Consider the following 25,081-nt stretch of genomic DNA (forward strand, 5'->3'; position numbering starts at 1 on the left):
AGGGGAAACATGGGGAATAGGCTGAAGTGTAACATGGGTGCTCCAAGCATGTAATAACCATGTAAATCATGTTCAAATCTGTATGACACTCCTAATACAACCCTAATCATATGTGCAAACTTAGAGATAACATATAATAATAAATAATATTTATTATAATAATATCATTAATATTATATTTAATGATTTAGCTTGCATTTCATGAATATATTTTTCAAATGGTATTTTATTTTGGATAGTTTCTGTAGAAAAGAAACATACTTTCTACACTTCATTTAGCACTATTTTGGATGTTTGAACGCACACATTTACCCATTTTTTGGGTCTTTTAAAAATGCTGCAAGTATTGAATATCTATGAACCTTGTGAGCTCCTATGCTCCTGTCTCTATGCTGCACTGAAATCCCAAGCAGTGTCGTTGGCACTGACTAGCCCACTATGGACTACAAAACACCTACCAAAGCAAAGGAACTGGTGTATTTTGTAATTTTTGGTTTGGAATTTCTGTCGAAACAGCAAGGAGGAAACTAAATTTCTGGAAAGCAACAGGTAGCTGTATGTACTTGCAGAGTTTAAGAAACAAGACATGCCCATGTATTGGATGTTTTTTGTTTTCCCCAGAAATACAGTTTAAATGTTGGGATTTTTGGGTAAATCTGAGTAATCGTCACAACTAATTTAAAACATTTGTTATGTGCCATTCCCAGCACTTTAGCTCCATCATTGGGTGTACCCCCAGTAATAGTGAAAGTCACTTACTTGGTGTATTTTTCTAGCAGCTGAGTCTCTTTCTCCACTGCAGACAGCACCCCAGCAAGACTGTCTGGAAAGTCCCCAGGAACATTCGGTGCCCCCATATACTGGGAGTGTTGTAATGCTTGCTGTAACCCTCCAACTCGGACACCTCTGTAAATCTGCGATTTTATTGTAAGTAGGGTTGTTTAAGAAAACGGATAACATGAGACAAAAGAAGTGAAAATACATACCAGAGGAATCCAGAAAGACATGCCCCAGCCTTTGGGTAGACAGATGTCCCAGCTGCTGCCCCATCCTAGGCGGTCTCGGCCTGTAGTTTTACCAGGTTGCTGAATTAATAGAATGGGAATCTTTGATTCCTTATTTCCAAGATCAAGCCGTGAACCAGGTACCAGAAGCTCACTTCTTAAGCGGTTCATTTCCTGCAATTGATACATTTATATTATATTTATTATGGTCAGAGACATGAAATATTTCATATAAAGGGTACAGAGATCTATAGCTCAAGATTAGATTCACAAGTGAAGGAGTGTGTAATTGAAACATGAAAAAGGTAAAGGATTAGGACAATATATATATATACGAATTAGGAAGATGTAAACATTTAAAATGTTTGTAGCCTGGTTCTACCTAAACTAACTTCAGTTGCTCAGACCTATCTGCTATTCTTTAGTATCATAGTATTATTACCTGTGCAAGTAATGACAAGCCACAACATTTACAAATAGAAAAAGGCAGAGTTACATGAAGACATTTCAATTTGTACAATTAGGAAAACGTGTCTATACTTGCACCCTTTGTTATTCACAAGTTTTTATTTCTGTTACTCACCTGTTCCGGTATTTTATTCTCAGTTACTTGAAAGCGAATATCAGATGACCAGATAAGACTTTGAGAGCATTCAGCTGGGACACCATCCACCATCAGAGACTTCACCTTCGCTTTATCTAGAGTCAAAACAAAGCAGACAAATCCGTCCATCAACAGACAACTCTGTACACATTGCCAGAATACAAACAAGAAATATAAACCTTGGAATATCATTTACATTCCTAACCTTATACATGCTCTTAAATTTACAAGTTATAGGTTCTTTTCATTGGGTAAATCAAAAGGTTTTAAATAGATCAGCAGGTTTCTATAGGTAGGACATCAGAGGAGGCACAATGACAGAGAGGCACAGAAGAGCAGTTTGTGGTCACTGGCCAAGCTATGAATTGAATTAAAAGACAAAGCAAATGTTCTTGAAGATCAATGCTTGAGCACATCTCTACCTACTTCAATAACTTATAACAGAGCTCCACTTTCATCATATTAGAAAACAGAGAATGCATATTGGGACTTAGAGGGTTTTTATTTCATTACCTTTTAAACAAACATAATAATAGAGACATAAGTGAACTACCATTACTGACCTCTCTATCTTAAAAAGCTAATGGATGTTTTAAGCAGATGTATGTATGCTTGTGACCACATAAGATGAGCAAGAGACAAATAACCAGCATTATGATCAAGTTTCTCTTGACAAGTCAATCATTTGTGCTGTATACTTTCTTCTGTAACAGAGCCACCACGTTTTATCCTCTTCCCCTTCCTTACAAATAGCCTTCCTCATTTTCTGACCTTTTGTTTGTATTTATTTTTATTCTACACTGTTAACCCATAGAGGCAGTAGTTTAGTTTTGTTTTTGTTGTATTCTGCAGTAATTTTCTTAACCAGTTTTAGTTCGACTCGGTTAGGACACTATCTGCTTGGAGGTTGCGTGTTCTGCTCTGGGTACTCCGGTTTCCTCCCGCATTCCAAAAACATGCACTTAGGTTAATTGGCTTGTCCCCAAAATTGACCTTAGACTGTATTAAAGACATATGACTATGGTAGGGACATTAGATTGTGAGCTCCTTTGAGGGACAGCTAGTGACATGACTGGGGACTTTGTAAATCGCTGTGTAATATGATGGCGCAATAAAAATACTGTGTAATAATAATAATAATAATTTTACTGCTCGTCCGTGCAGTGTAAAATTGACAGTAGTAAGACTAAATGCAAAAGGGGACAATGGACTGAATGGAGAAAAGTGCAGAGGCAGCACCTTCAGAGGGTGTAGAGCACAGAAATGAAGGCTGTATATATTTACTACCATTTGTTCTTGTTCTCTGGTCAGATATCAAATGGGCGGTATTGCTTGCAAGTGTGCAAAAATCATCTGCAGATCCACTGGCTTTTCTGTACAAATATTTTGTTTTTAGGTACAAATGGCTACTTTTTAATTTTTTCCTTTGTATTATCTGGATCAGCTTTAATGAAAGTGTGCAAAAAGAATCACATTGTAATCTCCCTTCACCCTGTAATTTTTTATTAAAGCTGGGTGAAAAATGTTTCTGGGGAAAATACTTATTCTGTGGGAGGAATTCCTGTTTGCATGGAACAAGAGATGATTGTGACAAAGACCATTATTAATGATGATGATGAATTGTCAGACAAGACCTAAGTGAATAGTACAACATACATATGAAAGGCAAACAATACTTTTCCAGTTGGCCTTGCCAGGATTTGAACCTGGGTCATCTGTATGGCAAGACAGAGGCTCCCACTGAGCACAAGGCCAGCATTAAACTTTTGTGGATGGACGGACAGACAGACAGACAGACAATCACGCGTTTCATTTTAGTTGCACTAAGATAAAAGTTAGGAGATTCACCTTCTATTTGCTGGAAATTAGGAAGAGATTTGGTTCTCTTCTTGGGTAAATTGACTCTTGGATCTCCAACTGTAAGTCCCAAAACGGTCCCTGACGGAATCTGTGCTGGTGAGGCTATTTCTGGAAATAAGTCATTAGGAAATAGGTTTTAAAGATATGAATAGGCATAAAACATTCATTTCCACAAAGAACAATTCAATAAAAACATAGAACAGAAGCTTCTGTGACCTTATCCACCCTCCCCCAGGAACCCGGTAGGTGTAAATGAAACATACACAAGACGAGCAGAATTAAAGGCAGCAAAAATTGTCTACATACATGTAGTTAAACTGTGAATGTGCACAGTTTGCCTGCAGTTCTACTTTAGGTGTTAGATATTTGTATGTTATCATGAGACACGATTACACATGTACCAATGTATTTACATTTATTTCAATAGAACCCACACTGTATCGAGCAGAAATACAAATGCGTACTTTCTGTTTAGAAGGACCAGTTCAGCTATATGAGCTATGGTACTACATCCATTATCATGTGCCTTAAAGTAACACATTTTTTGTGTTTGCCATGTTGTGTCTGGCAGCTCACTGAAGCAAATGGGTTGCCTTAGTGAAGCACTGCAAACCCCCAGGGGATAAATACATTAGAAAAAAGCCAGAAAAAAACAAAATAATTTGTTTTAAATTCTTTCTTCCTGTAGTTATAGAAATAGTTCAATTACTCCCCATAAATACTTTAGATCATTTGATTAAAAATGCATATCCCCAATGCCTGTTGCTACTGCTATGTTCAGCATGTTTCAGCTTTCTTAACCAGTTGTAGAGAGCTGAAACTGCAAATAAAAATACCCGCATCCATGATACACAACATAGGAAAGTATGAGGCAGGTAAGTTTATTTGATTGCAATGGAAACATAGCATGCCGTCTGCAATCACGAGCCCAGGCAGAAGAGGACAGGGTAAAAATACAAAAAGTGTTTTAAAACAGACAACATAAAATGACAAAAACCACAGTGAATATGTTGATTTGATATTAGTGTGGTATAAAACTGATTGGGGGGGTCTGGTAGGGAGTATTTCTGGGAGTTATCCTTTGGGTTTTGGGGGTATATACACCAATGTTTCAATGCAGAAACAGATTACATATTCTTGCAGTAGATCCAAAAATGTTCTACATACACAGCAAGCAAAAAAGCATGAAAAGTAATCCAAGTACCCTGGGTTTACCTTGCAGTAACTTGAACAATGAGCTCTGCCTTTCATGAAGGAGTGTATTATCTGAATTCTGGCAGTAATCTTCCCACCAGCTGTGTGCTCCACAATCTTCAGTTTTCTGCAGGAAAAAATAAAAAGACATTTTATAACAGAGAGACACCCTGTGCAGAAAGTGTCATGACATTAAAAGAGTGAGAGATGTTGACATATTACAGGATTTGCTTACTTTGTGTAGAGGAGCTGGGTGCAGAGCATCATTGAGTACACAGCAAGAGAGGGGGCCAACAAGTCGATATCGCACAATTTCCATAGTCAGGTCCCTATAAACAGTACAAAAAGGAAGGAAAGCAACACAACATGCATTAACTATCAGAAGCATTTGTCACCTAGTAATTATTTCAACAAAAATACTATTATATATACCGTGTCTTTTAATATATAATATATTAGGTAATGTTGCTGTTCATATTTAGGACAATTATAAAATAACCAACATTCAGTCTGTTTCCATTAAAACCAAATATCCTTGCCTGCTGTGTACATTACCAACAGGCTCAACATTCTTTGCATCCACTGTAAACAAAGTTCTGTAAGGCCATTTTCATAGTATATTGTATAGAGTTGGGCTTTCCCATTGGCATGTGGTTGTCAGAATGCGGGACCGCCCTGAATAACCACCAGCCAATTGAATCACAATAGAACAACACAACCTCCAACATTTACGGTGAATATGCGCAATGTCCAAAGCAGGCAGCCCACTGTGTATAGGTAAGTGTCAGCCACCACTGACTACTACTGTTTCTCTTTTCATTTCAATCATTTGACCTTGTGGGGGAACAGGTAACCCATGTTTATTGAAGAATCCCATAGTTAAAAACGCGAAGAGCACTTTGAGGCAGTAAATACTTGCTGGCGTGCACCTGAATAACTGTTCACAGGCTGGGCAACAGACCAATTTGTTATGGGTGTGGATTTATTTCTGAATTCTTATTCTTATTGGTAGTAACTTCCACAACTAATAATCCCAAATCCATCAGATACATCAGTGATGGAAAGGATACATACCCTAACAAAGATGAAAAAGGTCTAAAAGAAGTCACGACACATACAGGAAAAACATACCGAATTATGATGGAAGTTTGTGTGGATGTCCACTGGTATGGGTCAGGAGAAGCTCTTGTTCCATCTCCAAAAATCCTTTTTACTGGCACAGCTTTCTCCCCTTTTTTATCCTGCGCCTTTCTCTTCCTGCCACCTGTTTTAACAGTTGCAGGTTTCTCCTCCTGGGGCGGATCAGCTGGCACTTCGGCAGCACATATGGCATTATCTGGTCTGTCCTCACATACAAATACATGTCTAAGTTCCTTCAAGATATCCTGGTTAAGAACAGGAGAACAAGCTGCAACACATTACTGGCACTAACACAAGTAAATCCTTTCATAAAAACACAAAATAGTCAAAAAAAATCTAAACTACACATGCATACATACACTCAAAAGACATCTTGAAGTCTTCTTACCTTAACTGATCCTACCATGCTGAAAATTTGCCAAACGTTTTTTTTTTTTTTTTGCAGTGCATTTCTAGGTATAGAATAGGGATTATGTCCAGTACCTCCATGGGAGTAAAACAAATTATTTAGTTTCTATATTAAGATAGTATGCTAAAGCCAGGCAAAGACCAAAATCTAGAACTGGTTAAAGCAGAGATGGCTCTCACATTGGCTCTGTTTATTTAGCAGGATATGTCCAAAACTCTGCTCCAATATTAGTCATGTAATATATAATATAAATCATGTAATTAGCCTACAAACTGCAGATTTATGTAGCTCGGCTCCTCTGCCATAATATTTAAATGCTGGTGCTGTAGGAATTGAAGATCTGGAGCAGTGGGTGCCAGAATTTGCTGCAGCTTATCAATATTTATTGCAGAGAGTGTTTCTATTGCCAACAACCATCAGCTACTGCATGCTGCAATACCAGGGCTTACTGGCTGTTAATAAACACTGAGAGACGTGTTTCTATCGGTTGATAGTTAGGAACGGGAACCCTTCCCTGCCAACATTGGACACTCCATACACTAGGGCAAAAAAAGAAAAGCCCCTTCTGATGCCGGCACAAAAGAGGGTTAAGTAGGAAACGTTTGGAAATTTTCAAGATGCCTCTGGACTGCATTGATGGGTAAGTGGTCATTTAGGACTTTAGTTACACTTTAATAATAATTTGAAAGGTACCTGTTTCAGAGCAGTATGCATCCATAGCCACAAATGCCTTAACTCACATGATGACTCTGGGATAGATTTAGGTTTCCAGATGAAGGTAACAGGCCCCAAAGCCTCATTAGGATATTTATCAGCTTTGTATAGCACCAGGGATCCCTGCCTCTTTCCGGAGAGACAAGGCACAGCAGCAAAAGTTGGACCTGGAACAAACAAAAAACATAACATTAAAACCATACCTGCCAACTGAAACCAAGGACCTTTCTGGAGCATTGTTCTCCCTAGTCCTTGTAAAGGGAAGCACAAACAAGGTTGCTTCCATTGTCCAAACAATGTAAATATATTACATATGTATAATCGTTATTCTCACATCTAAACCACTGGGGGTAGAGGGAAATTCAATGTCACATTACACATACAATAGAGGCAATCATCAAAGCAGTCACAAAGCCATGTTCCTTCACCTGTCTCTATGTTGCATAGCCTTGACAGGGCCTTCAGTAGCTCTTCCTCTTTGCCCATAACTTCTACACAGCAGAGGTAAGATAGGTCCTATGGGAAGAAAGATCACAATTCAATGCCTATAAGAACATAAAAACAAATATTGCCCCCTGCTCAATGCTCCACCCCCTGTCATTTAAGAGGTATTGCCATGAGAATCATACTGTAACTTTTTGTGATATGACATGCTTTTAAAAATTTAGAAAAGCTCAAGCTGAGGGATGGCAATAAACAGAATTAATGCTAGAGATAGCAAATACGCACCCGGTGTGCAAAACACCTCATTTTATATTTTACAACTCAACTTCAAATTCCAAACCAAAAAAGCTAAACACATAGCTACTCAAAGACACAGGATAAACTCGAAACAAATCTTAAACATTTACTAGTAAATTACTGCAAAAAAACAGCCATTGATTCCTTTGGGTCATATTTAGTCATTTGGGGTTATATATTTATTGGTATTTATAATCTACAAGAAGGCATTTGAGTGTGTATCATGTACTGCCTGCAGTTTGTAGCATAAAGAACCCAAGAAAAAAAGATCTAGTTTAGTAAACCTACAACCAAGCCCTGTATAACTCCCCCCTTGTATGTGTATAGTTGTTTATATAGACTTAATCCAGTGTTCTCCCCAGAAATGTCATTAGGCTGGGTGGGAGGAATCTCTAGGCAGGCACCAGCCCCTTTATTGTCACCCAATTATTCTGGACAAACAAAAAACTGCCAAGTGATGTTTCTGGCTAACGGGGGCTGGGGAGAACACCATTATTCCAAATATGCACCATGTTTCTTCTCCAAATCTATGTAATGAAGCCAGAGGGCAAGTGTGGTAATAAAGATGGCATATTCAGGAGAGGTGAGAACCGGCAGTATATAAAGAATTATTCGGTCATAAATAAAAAAGGTGATGATTAGGGTAATTCCAGAGATTATAGAAAGACTAAGCCCAGAACCAACATTTACCTGCAGAAGGCAGTGATTGGACATGGCTCGGTAACAAGCTCTGTAGCTCTTCATTGTAGGCCGATCTGCTAAGCAATAGCCCCATTTCTTCACCATATGAAAGCGCTTTGTAAACCAAATGTGAGTTTCCAGCCAGATGTTCTTCCTTTGCCTGCGATTAAACTCCAACTGAAGGTTCCCGTGGCGTCTTCGAGCTTTGCGACATTTACTTTTAGACTGTTCTTTCTTCTGGTGCACAGATTTCTCCATCTGTAGAACACACAACAGTATTTTCAAAAGGGTTCTACAACAAAGGGTTCATGGAAAGGAGTGCATGCTCCACTCAACATAAAAAGCCTACCTCTCTCTTAGCAATCTCCCGCAGCCTTCTGGGTAACCGTTTAACATCATGCCCCATGGCGCGTCTCCGCATGTGCCGGGGCAGAGACTGAAAGACCAAAGAATTGGAGGACTTCTGAGACACTGCCTTCACCATGGCATTTATTTCTGCTGCCCTGGCTTGTGCAAACATCGATGCTGGAATACAAAACATATTTCAACACAGCCAATACAGATTTGTTCATTTGTGTGCAGTTTATCTACAATATCACATATCTGAATTATCATTAAAGCGACATTACCATTTATCCCACTATCATCTGCTTGTGTTCTATCCAGATATTAAAGGCTGAAGCTTGGCTGTAGCGGTTTATTATTCAATAAAACCAATAGGGTACATTTCAGTATAAATGTGTGTTCAGTATAGAAATAAATGCAATAAAACATTGATCAGTGGGGACATGAGGCTACAAGTCCAGATTCAATGCTTTAAAGTATATTGCCAGGGCTGGAAAGAAGAACATTATGCAGATCAATCTAGTATTACTAATCTGTCCTACTATGTATATCGCCAAAGCCTGCTGCTGCAATCAGGATACACTTACTGAAAGATCTTCATGGCTTATTCAGCTAACAATGCTTCACTTTCACATGTAAATGAAATGCCAAGCTCTCTCATGATCATTAAAACAAATGGGAGCAGTTAGGCCTTCTTTGATTGCACTGTAGTTTTTGGGAGGTGCGGAGATGCTACAGGCATATGCTGGATGATCAGCTTGTTCTGTAGAGTTAATTGGAAAATTTGCAAAATTGGAACTTTCCAAGTGCCTGCTAAGAATTTTGTAAGTGTTTAACTGGCATTTCGGAGATATACATCTCTTTGTCCAACATTTGGTAGAAAACACCTTACTTAACCACTTTCCAGGCACCCAGTGGTTGAAACTTGGCGCTTGGCAAGTGGTCAACATACCACAATGTGAACTTCCAAGATTATCAAGCATTTTGTTTCCCAGCATACTTCCATCAGCTCTTATGTCATTACAGGATCATATACTGAGGTAGGGACCGATGGAGGAAATTCTGGTGCACAACCAGTTACACTGGCATTTGGCATTCCACAACTTTTACTGGAACTGATCTCATGAAGTCAGTGGAGTATGACAGTTGGATAAGGGTATTATTATTTTTAAACAGGATTTATATAGCGCCAACATATTACGCAGCACTGTACATGAAATAGGGGTTGCAAATGACAGACAGTGACACTGGAAGACAAGAGGATACTGCCCAGAGGAGCTTACAATCTAGGAGGTGAGGGGGAAGGGTCACACAATAGTAGGGGAGATATGTAGTGGTGGGAAGAAGTGAGGTTTTCAAAAGACAGAAAAAGATAGGTAGGCAAGTTTGAAAAAAAATGGGTTTTAAGTGCTCTTTTAACCTCCCTGGCGGTCTGATTATGTCCGCATTTTTATGTCAAAAGCGCTACATTGTTTTACGTGGAAATTTGTTGTTTAATATTTTAGGTCTGTAATTCTTAGAAATAACTCCTGGGTATGATGAATTTGAAACAAATCATTATCACAATAAAAATGAAAATATAATAAATAATTTTAAATAATAATTATAAAAAATAATGAATTTCATAATTTTATTAAAAAATTTGTCCAAACAAGGGTACAATAATAAATAAACTTTTGGATTTAATATTTGGATTTATTTTTTGTTACTTTATTACTGTGATCAATGTTTTAAAAGCAGATTACAATGTAACCTGCTTTTAAATTTCCCACCCGACCACACCTCCCCAGCGTGCCGACGTTTCACATTGAGGATGTGATGCAGAAGCGGGTGGAGATGGCTGAGGACGCAGCTGGAATGAGGGTAGCAGGTAGGAGTTTTTTTTTCCTACCACGAGTGTGGCTTGGGGTTACGGCTTTTGGTACATAAATTTCACCCGAGGCCACACTTTACCCCCGACGGGTTTAGCATCAGGGGGGTTGGATGAGCAGAAAGTAGGAGAAAGCAGACGAGGAAGACCATTCCAGAGAGTCGGGGCAGCTCTAGAAAAGTCTTGGAGTCGTGCGTGTGATGAGGTTGGAGGAGCGGAGAGAGCGGCAGGCGAAGTATTTTCAGGTCAGAAACGTAAGTGGGACAATGACTGTGGAGGGATTTGAAGGCAAAGCACAGGAGCTTGAGTTTGATTCTAAGGTGAACTGGAAGCCAATGAAGGGAACCACAAAAAGATGCAGCAGAAGAGGTGCAGTGGGAAGGACTGCCTTTTCACCGCACTTTCACACCACATGATTTCAGCATCTCTTTCTATTTGCCGAATGACAACAAACTGTGCCGCAGAAAGTCATTAGCCAGTAAATATATTTACAGAATATATTCACCTGTGATAAATTTGGGGATTGGAGGTCCTTCATTATAATCCCCTCTTCCTCGGTCTCCTCCAGCATGGGCCCCCTGTGATTGGTATGGACCTCTCTGCTGCTGCCTGGAGGTACTGCCTAGGAAAAATGTATCACAAATTATTTATCTGGTGATGTAACATCAGAGGACATTCACACATATCCAGTTTATAGTCACAATGTTTACCTCTCTGGGACTGAAAACCTCTCTGTCCATCACCCTGGGGTGTCAGGTGCACCTGATCAAGGCTCACATTGGAGGGCTGATTTCTCATACGCCTGGCATATTTTTTTCCTTTGGCAGTTGACATTGTGGATGAAATACTAAAAAACAAAAACAAAGAACAAATCAATAAATTAAAATTCTGTAAAGAGAATGAGTGCTGTGGTTGGTTGCGGAGGGGGATGCTCTCACTCTATTCACGCTGCTGGATGTAGGAATTACATGACATCACATGACCATAGCCCAGCAGCTAGCATATCTCAATCATGACAGCCTACCATGAGCAGGACAGGAGTGCTGCAAGCGAGGGAGGCTCTGTATTTACATACCAAAAAGATTATTCCAGTCCTGCAATATACACAGCCCTGTCTATTAGTGGTCTATAAGGCGGTGTGCTTCTTATTTCTCTAGTGAAGTAAGAGCATCAGCAGGACTTACTTAGAAGTGATCTCAGCCCTCAGTCACTCTGCTCTCTCCTCTTATCAGCATGCTGCTTGCACTGCATGGTGTGTTAATGAGATGCTGAATGGGATTGGAATTCGACTTTTTAAAATAGGTGGCCTCACTCTGAATGCAGAATACAATTACTGTGTTACTGAGGATGATTGCAGGGAAATATCTGCTCTGAGCTCATCTCCAGTATTCACAGCCAGGCAGCAACAATGACTGGGAGCTTCCTGGTCTGCAGGCTGTACAGAATAGCCCCTGTCTGTAGGAATCTCTAATCACCGTCCATACCGGGCCTGTCAGCGCCGCTCCCCTTGTGTCACCCGGAACCTGCGAACCCTCCAGCAGCAATGAGCCGGATTTCAGCACTCGCTGCACACGTGGGGGAGCCACCGTGCGTTCCACGCCTCTGTCTAGAGCTGAGACAAGGAAGCTGATTGGTGGAGTGTCATGACGTCATTGGAATGTTTTTAATACCAGACGTTCTGCACTGCCCATGCGCAAAGTCCCATGTGCAGCGAGAAGGGGGAGATTGCTTGTCAGGTGAAAGTTTGCTGGAATAGTAGTCATGGCTTCTGTGGTGAGGAAGATTATCTGCAGTGCTAAGGCTCCAGCTGCCATAGGACCATACAGGTAACATAATGCACCTATTTCATGATAAATGTATGTTATCAGAATGGTAAATACCTGCAGAAGTGAGGGGCCTGACAGCTGTAAGTTGTCCCATATTGCAGCAGATCCAGGACATACCTGTGCTTGTATAGATGTCTTCAGTGCTGTGTGTGCAATGTCAGTCAGTACTAAATGACTGTGTAATATATATTTATTATATACTGTGTGTGAATGTGTATAAGGTTCTGTTTATAAAGCAGTGAATCTGATATTCATTGAAACATTCCCTAGTGGTGTATCTTCCAGGTCCATTTGTTTTAAAGGCAATAGTTCATTCTCCACCAGGGAATCTGTGAATGTGTATAGGCTTCTGTTTATAAAGCAGTGAATCTGACATTCATCAAAACATTACCTGGTGGAGAATCTTCCAGGTCCATTTGTTTCAAGGACAATAGTTGATTCTCCACTAGGGAATCTTTCAATGAATGTCAGATTCCCTGCTTTAATACTAGACTATGTGCTGTATGCATGTTGCTGACATACATTTCGATTTGTAATTCAAAATTTCCATTCTATTGAAAAAAAAATATTCATGAAAAATAAAATATTATGATAAGGTCTTACATTTTCCCTAAAATGTCCAGATGGGGCTAAACCCCAAAGAGACTTTAGGGTCAGATAATAATGTGTGAGCTCCAAGCTAGTAATACACTGTGATATTTGTGATCAAATTGGTCAAAGTGACTTTCCTTCTAATATTTTCAGTCTATTTCAGGGCAAAATGTTAATCAAACATGTATTGATTTTTTTTTTGTTTAACTATTGTGTTTTAAATTGAAACTATATTTTGTGTCATTATCAAAATTCTTCGTTAATGTGATGGTTATAGTATGGATGGTATATCAGATACATAATCACAAGGGCCACTTTGTATGCCGATTAAATAGATGTGACATGGAGACACAATTGCATTGTTTGCCTATCAGTAGGTAGAATTTATGCTACGTACACACGTGCAATAAATGTCGTTAGAAAACGAACGACTAACGACAGATCATTGGGCACAATTCTGTACATGCTGTAACAATACGATTGTTCAAATATAATCAATAGTGTACACACGCTAGATACCATCGTTTGAATGATGCAGGAGGTGACATTTACAGGGGAAAGTGTACTGCAGAACCATCCACGATCACTGAATGACCGTACACACAATAGATTGCAAACATTCGTCGCCCAATCATATCCGCTGGGGCGGTCGTTCGTTTCCAGCGACATTCCTAGTTCGGCGTCGTTGTATATGTCGCATGTATCGTTGTGCACTTTTTTGTTAACGATTATCAGATGTACAGTTGTTCGTTTCCAATGATAATTTTGCACGTGTGTACGCAGCTTTATTATACTTGATAGAAAAATTGCGGAGAACCATAACAAAATATTGCAAATAGACATCTGATATTTTATAAATTGCAGCTACAAAAGCTGTAAACCTATCCCTGAACCTGGTAAACTAATTCTATAAAGGAAGAAAAAGACACCCCGCTGCGTCCTCCCTAGTTGGTCATTTTATTGATCCACTAAATTTCAGACCTGTGGTTGACCACAGCGATCTGCTGCAGACTCAACAATACTCCAAACTGCTTCAACTAAATAGAAGTGGTTGGGAATTGCTTTGTGCAGGCAGTTGCAGTTGTGGAGGATTACAGCAGCAGCCTTAAGCGTCCAGCTGCTTCCATTAACTGCAACTGCTTTCAACCGTATTTGAAAAGCAGTTGAAAGTGGTTTAGTTTTTTCTTCCTTTTCTGAATCATCTTGCTAAAAACATTTAACTGCCGCAAACTGCAACCACATGACACGGAGGTTGAGTATAGAGGGGTTAAACCTCACAGTATTGTAGAGGGGCAGCTAACAGCAATGGTTTTCAGCTGCAAGTCTAAGGCTACATATATACGTCAGATGATTCTCCTCTGATAATTGTCAGGGCTGATATCGGACCAGAATCAGGTGTGTGTACAGCGCTGAACGAACGTCCTGGCGGATCCACAAACGCAGAACAATCGTAATAAGAGTAAAGGAGAGAGAGCGCAGCGGGGTGCCACTCTGTCTTGTTCGTCAACATCACTGGGCCATTGCACTTGCGGCAATAATTTTCCTCAACCAGGAGACCACGTTGGAGGAGATATCGTGACAACGTTTCTTCACTTTGCACCACTTCAATATAAAACTTTCGTAACAACATTTTTTGTAAGGGTATGCTTGTTTGTAATGGTTTCAATGGCTAATCTTAACATGAATCTTCATGAAATAGAAGGTGAAGTCTTTTTTTTTTAGTAGGGACATTTGCTATGATGTTATAATGTTTACTAATGTAAACAAATACATTTCTGCAGTAGTAGGCTATAAATCGTGAGGTATGGAATCACACTATAGTAGCACCCGGTGCTGTATGTACAGAGCTCGTTCATGTATTGTGCAGTCATTTGTTGTTGGAAAGGATTGTGAAAGATCTTTCCAACAACAATTATTGTACATGTGTACCCAGCCTGTCGGTCCTGATTGTTCACCTTGGCAGACAATTATTTATGGGTGTAAGTAGCTTTAGGCCAGTAATGTGTTTACTGCTAAGAGATTCAGCTACTTGTTGGTGCTTGCTTCTTGTGCAGCACGCTGAAATCTGTGCAGTCCTATGTGATGATATGACTGTCAAAAAGTAAACCTTAACATGTATCTGTATCAAAGGATAAAATTGTGATTTATTGCAGCTGATGAGGTGAGCAGTGGTCTCCCGAAAACAGCTGGGTGGTGTAACCGGCTAAAAGGGAGGCTTAGGAGAGCACTGCATTTCTTTAGATAATTTTATGTAAGTCATTTCAGATCACTGCAGAGACTGCTACCTAGAGATAGACAAAGAATGTAAAGAGAGTCAGTTCTGAGCCTCAGGCTCAACTGCAGACCCAACATTTCCAAAGTGAAGGAGCGTTTTGTCCCTCTCCCAGTCACACAGCAGCAGTTTTCTGTATGTCCAGGAGCTGTCGCCTGCTCGGTTTAACATCAAGTTGGTATCATGAGAGAGAAGTTGGGTGATTCAGTCCAGGATTGAAAATATCTAACAATGGCAAATGATTTAAAAAAAAAAAAAAAGAGAAATAATTGCTGCTTCCCCACCTCTTAGATTGTAAGCTCTTCAGGGCAGGGTCCTCTCCTCCTTCTGTGTCACTGTCTGTATCTGTCTGTCAGTTGCAACTCCTATTTATATATAAATACTGTTTATTAATAATAATGATAGTAATAATAATTGCATTGGAAGTTTTTAAATCATTGTTGTCTTGAAGAGCTCTGGGTACCCGTGCCATCCAACACTTCACCATATACCATATAGCTCACCCCTGCTTTATGCTTTGGTTTCTCCCTCCAGCTATGTCACTACAGTATGCTGTAAAGATGTTGGGGGTCAGTGGGAGAAACCATAGCGCCCAGTGGGGGATGCATCTGATGTGTCAATAATGCCTCCGGAGCTGGTAAAAGTAATTCTTTCACCTAAAATGAAAGGCCAGCTGTTTACATCTGGCATTTTTTCTGAACTGCTGCATTACAAGCATCTGTAAGATAAAGAGATGGTATAAACCTTCCGTGCAGCTGCTTCTAAGGGTAACATCCATTAAGCACAACCCCATGGTATGCAGTGTCTCCTTATGAGATGTGGAATACTCTGCATTTTCTGAGTATTTCGTGATGTCACCCCTTGCACCATGAAAGCTGCAAAATAAAAAAAAAAAGTGTATTGTTTTTTTTTTTCACAGGACCTCCAGCTTAATCAATTCATCAAGCCACGGGTCCCTTTTTATCCAAGATTCTTTGATTTTAGTAATCCAATACAGTTTCCTAAAACAAAAAAGCAACTAAAGAGAGCAAATTATCTATCATGGTAATGAATAACTGCGCCATATTAATGAAAACTTTTCCTCTTGGACAAATTGATGGATACTTTATTTCTCTAGCCCTATGATATCATTGGTGTCTGCTTCCAATGTAAATATCAAGTTTGTTTTCCTCCAGAGGGTCAGTGATTTCTAAGCATCATATGATGATACCTGGGTGTGAAAAATAATATAATATCGCTAAACATAATTATTATTTTTATTGCACAGTATTTATATAGTGCTGATTTATTACACAGCTACAAAGTCCATAGTCATGTCACCAGATGTCCCTCAAAGGAGTTCATAATATCATCATACTCAGCATTTTCCTACAGGTACAGTTCTTGGTATTCATACCAAAGCTGATCACAATGAACACCAAGTAATGTTTCCTATAACACATTTTTTATACAATAGCCCCAATAAACATGGTTAGTATCTGTAGCTAAAAATGTTTTAATTTTGTATAAATCATTGTGGGCAGGGATTTCTAATGTTTAAAGGTTTGATTTTAGGGAAGAAGTAAGAAGCATTGCAGAGGTAGCTTCCGGCATTGATTTGTCAGCCGGTAAACAAAAACAACGGGGTTGTCTGTACTTCGACCTCCAGTACCCAGATAGGTAGCCAACCGGCAGGCTTGATGGCCGAAAACTGCTGGATTGATGGAGTCTTTACCATTGGCTCATTGTACTGCATGCAATTGTTCATCCTCATCCTTTTTCATTCTGCATTTGGTTACATAATGTTTGCACCTTTTGGGAAAACGTCCAAGTGACACATTCACGTAAGACCTGTTTTTATCAGTGCGGTTTAGGGGCAGTGCCTGCTTGCAGTACCTTTGATGTGGTTTAATGCAAACATGTTGCATACAGATCAGTGGTAACATGTAAAAGGCAATGTTTGTACAGTTTACTTTGGTCCCCATAAAACTTTGCATTTCTTTAAGACAATCTTTTTTGTTTGACAATTCACAGAAAATTGTACTTGACATTTCTTTTTTTTATTGTTGTATTTGTGCGGTCTAATGCTTTCCTCAGTACTGGCAAGCACAAATAAATACCCATAGATGTAACAGAAATGCACTTGGCTCCTAAATCCTGTCGAGTGACAACACAGCATTCTTGTGGAGTGTTGTCAGCTCTGCCCAGTTGTCATTTAGGCAGCATGGTGGCTCAGTGGTTAGCACTCTGGCCTTTGCAGCGCTGGGTCCCAGGTTCCAATCTTGGTTTGTAGGTTCCCTCTGTGTTTGTGTGGATTTCCTCTGGTTTCCTCCCACATTCCAAAAACAGGTTAGGTTAATTGACTTCCCCCAAAAATTGACCTTAGACTGTGGTAATGACATATAACTATTATAGGTACATTACATTGTGAGCTCCTTTGAGGCACAGCTAGTGATATGGACTTTATATAGCGCCAACATATTACACAGCGTTGTACAAATACTGTGTAATAATAAACTATTTAAATCATCCCACTGTCTAGTTCAATAAAGCATAGACACAAATAATTACTTCAGACAGAGGAAACTTTTTTTGTTCATAATTTAGCACATTTTTACTGTATACCATATACTATAATAGCAGCTTTTTAGTTTTACTTATTGTGTAGAATATGGCCTTTGAAGTTCAAACCCTGATTTTTAGAGAAGGTCACACACCCATTACATATTTTTATAATTCTCCTTTTAAACATACCTTAAATTCTGCAGTCGTGGGATGTTGCAGATCCTGTCCTCTGGCTGTGGGCTGGCTGAATCCCCAGGCAGCGTGATGCTAACTTTGAGCGTGTGAGCGCCGTTCATTGCCATGGCCCAGATCAGGTGTGTGGTCTGGACTCAGAAGGAGCGGGTATGATGATACTGGTCATCATTTAATATGGACATTTTCTTTTGAATAAAGCAGGATGTGTTGGTCTAATATGAATCTTCCCAGATGCATCTGGAAGGCAGTGAGGAGAATGTGAAAAGAGATCCCGTTCTATCTTTGCAATCTTTGGCATGTTTTCCAGCCAACTTTGCGGCTGTGCTTTGTATTTTTTTTAGATATCATTCTGCATTCTTCATCATTGTTGTATATACCTCATAGGAATTGTATTAAGGGGTTAAAGCACGCCCGTGGGTATCCTGCAACATATAAACTAAACGCTGCAGGTGTTAGGTGACCACAAAAGGCATCTGTTTTGTACCTTTGTTATCGCAACACCTTACCACTTCCACATCTCTGAATTTACACTCCTTTGGAAACATGTTTACTGGCCCCGTCACACAATTCAGTGTTTGAGGACATAGCAGCCCTGTTTAGTTGCTTTTCTTGCAAAGCTGCTCCAGCTGGTCAGCAAGCAGTACCGCAGCAGCTGGAGGGAGCCCAGGACTGCTTACAAGTAGGTATTACACACTTTTTAGCATTTAGGATAGATATGGGACAGCAGGGGGATACATGGGATAAGAGCCATGCCTATTTATGATTTTCGGTTATAGTAGGTTGATGGTAATTAAATTGCCCTCCAACTTCTCACTTGTCTTTAGGACACCGGAGAGATTTCTATAGATGCCTTCCTTGCGACTATTCCAGATGAATCTAGCTACAGTCTCATTTATTTTGCTGCATTCTTTGCAGCTGTGTAATGGTTGAGATAAAACGTAGAGATAGTAATTCATCTTGCTACTGGAATCTCTGGAAGATATAAGAGATTCAAACCACTCCAACCAAAACTAACATTTACATTGTAGATGACCTGAAACTTTGGGGTTAGGAATGTGGGAACTGCTGTTGCCGACTTCTTGTAAAAGGTGCAGGCATCTTGACCAGGAACTTGGAAGTGACTAGTGAAGTCTTGAGCCTCTCCATCCTGTATAATTACCTGACTTGGTAAAGAAGGCAAGATCAGTACAGCCCTGCAGTGTGTACCTTAAAGAGCAAGTCAGCAAGAATAGTTCCTCTTTTCCTTTACAGGTTCCCTTTAAGCAGAATTTTACTGGGCACCAATTGGAAAGCGAACAAGATAACACCTACAACTCTCTGACTGGCTGACGGTGTGTGTCAATAAGAATCAAAGGTTACATCTTGCCTGGAGCCATAGGCTGAAGGTATACAGGCAGGTACCGGCACCTGAAGCATGTCCGCTACATTGAGACGTATAATATATACTAACAGAGCCCCTGCAAGGCGAGATGTCTACAGGTAAAAATGTTTCTCACCTGTACCAGGAAAAAGGTGCTGCTTATAAGAAGTAATGCTTCCTTACTGTATCTGTAGTGTGTTGTGCTTGTCACAGGTAGTAAAAATCTTGTTACAGATATGTACTTTCTGTTTTTTTTTCTGTCTACCTTTTTATCAATAGACAGGAAACTACAAGGTCCTGCATGCCTTGCCAGTCTCTGTGCTATACTAGGGCATGAGTTCTGCAGCAGCTAGAGAGTTGTAGGTTCATAGTTTTTGTAGAACTACATTTTATTATATAATAAAATCTGTAATATATACACCGCAGTCTGGTTTATTACAGTTCCTATTTGCACTGATTTAAAGCTTAGCTGAACAGTTTAAATGCAGTACATTCCAATGTCTTGTACTATGCATACACTATGCAGTCCATGTATAAAGCAGTGAATATGACATTCACTGGTGGAGAATTGGTTATTGATAATGAAACGCATGGACCTGGAGAAGAAGTCAGATTTTAGTAGCTGGAAACTATTTTTATTATTGTTTCCAGTGACAGAAGAATGAATGAGCACTGTACACACACCACGGTTCTGTTCTATGGAGGAGGAGTGGGATAAGCTAGTGGCTACTCCACTGCGCTCTCTTCCATAGGAAAGTACAATGGTTGTTCCGACTTGGCAGTTCGTTTATCCACCAGGCTGGATTAATGAAAAAATGTACACATGCTAGAACTGTGACCATAATCTAGTGCAGCGGTCGCCAAGCGGTGGTCCGTGATAAATTTTAGGGGTCCGCGGCTCTGGTCGGTGCACCCCCGAGCAGGGTGAAGGACCCCGCCGGGGTAAGGCAAAGGCCAGAGCCGCGAACCACGTCCCCCGAGCAATTCCCAGGGTCAGGGAGGTGGGCGGACTGTGTGTCTGGGTGGGGTTATGTCATAATGACGTCATTCTGGGGGAGTGGATTTTAGTGGTCCGTGGACCTGGAAAGGTTGGCGACCGCTGATCTAGTGCGTGCATAAAGCTTAGAAAAAAGCAGCTTTCCCAATACATTATCAAGCATATTAACAGTGTTCAACTCAAAATTTTTTTAAGCTGGGTGGGAGGAAACTGTAGGCAGATAGTGACCCCTGTTTTTTGACCCAACTATTTAGTAACCCCCCAAAAATAGCCAGGTGGTTACTGAAAAGTGCCAGGTGGTGCGCCCAGCTAAAAGGGGCTGGGGAGAACATTGTATATTGATAGTAGGTATAATTTTTTGATCAGTTCAACATTTTCCTGTTGTCAGTATCACATGGCTAGCTTTACATCACCTAGAATGTATTTAGCTGATTTCAATTAAAGGCTCATGTTGCTTGTAAAATAACACTGCAAGGAGTGTGACTTGAGCTGATTTGACTCACAATGGCATATTGGCTATGGTCTATAGGCATGATGCACATATAGATAGGTGCACACTTTGCTTACAGCTTTGTACTGCATTTACATTGATTTGACCTATGCTTAGCCTTCACCTGGAGTTTAGACCTGTACATGGGGGGCATATATACTGGTATACATACTGGTCAGCAATTTGCCCTGTGATGGAAAACACTACTTGGGTTAGTGAATGGCAGTTTCCATCATCCAAAAGCTAAAATTATGTGTATAGAATATAATTTCAGCAGAGAACATTATTATGTAATAAACTGTGTGAAAATTGAAACTTTGGGATCCAAAAGCATTTCTAGAATGCACACTTGGCATGGGCTGAGATCCCACACTTACACCTATCTCACATCTATAAATAAAGGAACAGTCCGGCTTGCACCAACATAAATTTTTCTCATTAAAAGCCAGCATTGGAGGTATCTGTAGTCCATCTCTCACTTCATTTTAAACTTGGGGACCCGTACTCTAGCACAGAAGCCCATGCGTGGTCAAGTCAACCGTGCACATCTTTTTTTCGGAACCTATAGGGACATCTCTAGGGCTGATTCAGATAGGTGGGTTTTTCAAGCTGTTGCACTGCAGTTCACTGCTTTCAAGCAGTCCTGAGCAGCCCCAAGTCCTGGTTGATAATCTGCTCTAACCGCTTCCTTTTACCCTCCACACAGTGTGCCAAAAAAGTGCACTGAGCCTGAATGCACACAAGAAGAATAAAAAAGCCCATGACTGCTTTCAGGCACCAAGCAGTTGCAAATTGGTGCCGGGGAACCGAAGAAGCCCTTTTTTTTTTTTTTACTAAGGTACCCCCAAGGAACTAAGCTCAAAGGATAGCAAGTAAGATGAAGCACATCTGCAGGGTGTCTGCTTATATCCAGCATAATATACACATAAAAGGTTGTTCAAACATCTAGCGATGAAATACTCATTTTTATATTTAATTTTTTTTTTCTTATAAGCCGTTTTACAAGTCTGACAGCTGAAAGCTCCTGACTGCTTTGTGCTAGTCATTGCAGGTGTTGCTTACATAATGACAAGCGATACTGCAAGCCTCATTGATCTTATTAACTGAATGAGCATTAGGAATTCATTATGTTTTTTTTTTTCTTGTTTTAGAAAACCACACAGGACATTATTCAGTTACGCATGATAACTAATAAGCAGAAGCCATGTAAACACTGCTGCATGCATGTCTTTCCATGAAGTTACCCAGCCAAGCAAGAACAGTTGAACTTAAACAAGGCAGTCAAAAATTCAAGCTGTCAGCAAGTGTCTCCATGACCCGTGACCTGTAGCTAAATAAGTAAATGAAAACCCAGGAGGAGTTGTCCTGTCCCGGCCAATAAACCCCATGCAGTGCACTATTTCCATCCACCCTCCCTGCTGTCCTTGTACTTGGCTTGCAAGTTTTTCTATTGTCACTACTAGTATTTTGAGGCTGGCGACTTTTAGCCAGCAGTACTACATTGACCCTTTTATAATAATTACCGTGTGTGATTGTATAAAGACTGTGGGATAAATATATATTGAGGTTACTTTATTGCATGTGTTGTAAACCTATCTACAGCAGATAATACAGGTGTGAGAAAGCTGGGTGCTTCAAAGGAAAGTATGAGTCAATATAAATGTGACCTATTCTTCTTTTCTTCTTCATTTTCTCACCAATGATACCTTCTATCTGTGCTATGAATAGTATGCAGTTGCATTCTAATATGAGACCTCTAGCGGGTAGTTGAAGAATGTTGCAGCAGATATGGTGGGCACAGCCGGCCGAATATGGCTGCATGCTTCATGAGATATCTCTGCACAAAAGTCCTCTTAGACTAATAAACTCATGCATATGTTCACAGGCACGTGTCGGGACTTTTGGTAGCTGTTTTCAGACTTTTCAGCAAAGCCAAGGGAATAGAGCTTGCTGTTTGGTGGGTTAGGTACCCGGTGCTGTCAATGGGCACAGCTAAGAGTCTTTATCCTTTTTTTTTAAACCCAACTTCGCCCAAACAAAGCTTTCTTCTTTCACATACCATGCTTGTTGGTGCCCCATTGTTTCTTCTCACTGTTGTGCAAATTGATACCATTTTTTTTAATATCTCAAAGTAACAAAGCTGATGTGTTTTCTTTGCTTCCCAGTCAGGCAGTGGTGGTGGATAAAACCATGTATGTGTCTGGTCAACTTGGCATGGATCCTGCAAGTGGACAGCTTGTGCCTGGGGGAGTAAAGAATGAAGCAAAGCAGGTAAAATGATCTCCCATATATCCTTAATCAGAACATACTGTCCTCCAAATCCAGGTACTAACCAATATAAAGCTCCATTTTTTAATTTTTGTATTTCCGGACATCAGTGGTAAAAATCTCTGGCTGCAGTGCACACCTTAATTCTGAGCTGTTCCCTGCAGCATCACTTCTGTCCACACCATGTCTTCAGTCTTAGGGGTTGATAAATGTCCAACACCTCTCAACTCAGAAGACTGAGAAATAACTGAATAAAAGATAACATGCCTCTATTTTCTGAACTCATCACCCTGTACTCTGTTTAATTAAAGAAAGCTGCATTGTTTTCATCCAAGTGCTACAATCTATTACAGCATTGTTTGGGGCACCTAGGATGATAAAGACTATATGTAATGTTATGTACAGACACTGCTTGATGATTGCATTGTAGTTCTGGGGTTCCTATGGTACTCCTATAATACTGACAAGTGACCTCACGAAAAACAATCCATTAACCATATTTAAACATTTTATTCCATCCAGGCACTGGTAAATATGGGAGAGATCCTTAAATCAGCGGGATGTGATTACAGTAATGGTATGTAATGTATTTTATTGTGAATAATTGTGTGTCAGCTTAATTTTTTTACCTGCTAAACCTGCCAGTAGATGCACCCTGATGTTAGATACACCTGGGCTGAAAGTACAACCTAACTGTTCTTGTTTCAACATAAGTACAACAGGAGCGGGGGTAGGACAACTAAGTTGGTAATTTGTCTAACAAATATTGAGCTGATATTGAGCTGATTGAGAAAAATTCATCCCTACCATAGTCACACCTACTAATGCTATCACAGTAGCCCCCAAACTGCTTTGTTATTAATGGTAAGGGGACAAACTATCTTGATGAGTATAGAATGGAAAAGTTTATTAGCTTTACCGTAGTTCGTCCTAATGCTGGTGGCTAGTGGCTAAAAATTTTAAATCTTGTTTGACCTGTTTTTATGCTTTTCTTTTGTTTCAGTTGTAAAGACCACTGTATTATTGGCGGACATCAATGATTTCAATGATGTTAATGATGTTTACAAGCAATGTGAGTACTTTTATTACAGTTGATCTATACATGTTTGAATTAAAGAATACCAGTCATGTAAAACTTTACAATTAAATACCAAATAGAATCTGCTTACAAGTTTTATAAATATTGCATGGTGAACATCATGTACCTGTTAACAGTCCATTGTATCAAAAGTGCCATAGTTTGGGAAAGGCAGTGCTAACTACTAAGAACTATACAGAAGTCTTGAAAGCATGCCATCAAGTCAATTTGTTAAGGAAAATGCTTCAAGACACGATAAGCATGCTCATGGAAAGTTCAGTCTAATTGATCATAGTTATGGTATATATCATTTCTCTACTTTTAATAGAGACAGTCACACATAGCTCTCCATTCTTTTTAATTAAACACTACTGATGACCAAAGCCCATCACTTCCTCAAGAGCTAAGTTGTTGGCTTGGTGTCAAAGATTTCGGGCCTAACATTCTGCTGGTATTTATTTAGCTTTTTTATTCATCTGTACTACTAGACATGATCTTGCATTATACTGCTGGCTGGGCAACAAGCTGTTTTTTTTAGTATTTTGTAGCTTTTATGTAGATCATTCTCCCACACCCCCTATTTTGTATGTGTATTGTTTTCCTCCCCTTTCGGGGCAGTACTGGCACCTTAGCATACTATACTTACTGTTTTTTCCTCCAGGACACTTTCTATCATCGCTTCCACCTTTTTGGTGAGAAGTTCTTGGCCTCCACCTTTGTTGCAGCCATTTATTTTTGAAAGTATATTTTTGCTTTCTTGTCTGCATTTCCTTTCATTATTTAGAGATCCTTTGAAGACTCTGGAGGCTGCTGATCTTAGCCACAATATTGTCTTTGACTTCTATGCTGTTATCATGGGAACTATGCTATACTGTTATCATGGGAACTATGCTCTTTC

The 25,081-nt window shown here is 39.8% G+C and overlaps 2 protein-coding genes across 2 annotated transcripts in view; one reads left to right on the forward strand and one right to left on the reverse strand.

Annotated features, from left to right (window-relative positions):
* The window catches only part of POP1 (POP1 homolog, ribonuclease P/MRP subunit), an 18,300-nt gene extending 6,179 nt beyond the window's left edge, over positions 1-12,121 (reverse strand). The window contains exons 1-14 of the mRNA XM_072410858.1: positions 12,047-12,121; positions 11,273-11,409; positions 11,068-11,184; positions 8,697-8,872; positions 8,357-8,605; positions 7,354-7,441; positions 6,905-7,092; positions 5,794-6,047; positions 4,898-4,991; positions 4,684-4,789; positions 3,457-3,576; positions 1,588-1,703; positions 987-1,178; positions 760-914 (exon numbers count right to left, since the gene is read on the reverse strand). Coding sequence (XP_072266959.1) covers positions 760-914; positions 987-1,178; positions 1,588-1,703; positions 3,457-3,576; positions 4,684-4,789; positions 4,898-4,991; positions 5,794-6,047; positions 6,905-7,092; positions 7,354-7,441; positions 8,357-8,605; positions 8,697-8,872; positions 11,068-11,184; positions 11,273-11,396 — 1,979 coding nt within the window. The 5' untranslated portion in view covers positions 11,397-11,409; positions 12,047-12,121. The remainder of the gene's footprint in view (positions 1-759; positions 915-986; positions 1,179-1,587; positions 1,704-3,456; positions 3,577-4,683; positions 4,790-4,897; positions 4,992-5,793; positions 6,048-6,904; positions 7,093-7,353; positions 7,442-8,356; positions 8,606-8,696; positions 8,873-11,067; positions 11,185-11,272; positions 11,410-12,046) is intronic.
* Positions 12,122-12,248: 127 nt separating this feature from the next.
* Positions 12,249-25,081, forward strand: part of RIDA (reactive intermediate imine deaminase A) — a gene marked incomplete in the record, with an annotated part of 16,701 nt that continues 3,868 nt past the window's right edge. The window contains 4 exon segments of the mRNA XM_072410859.1: positions 12,249-12,388; positions 23,003-23,108; positions 23,628-23,682; positions 24,109-24,177. Coding sequence (XP_072266960.1) covers positions 12,324-12,388; positions 23,003-23,108; positions 23,628-23,682; positions 24,109-24,177 — 295 coding nt within the window.

This window comes from Pyxicephalus adspersus, chromosome 5 (genome assembly GCF_032062135.1).
Source record: "Pyxicephalus adspersus chromosome 5, UCB_Pads_2.0, whole genome shotgun sequence".
Taxonomy (NCBI): Eukaryota; Metazoa; Chordata; class Amphibia; order Anura; family Pyxicephalidae; genus Pyxicephalus; species Pyxicephalus adspersus.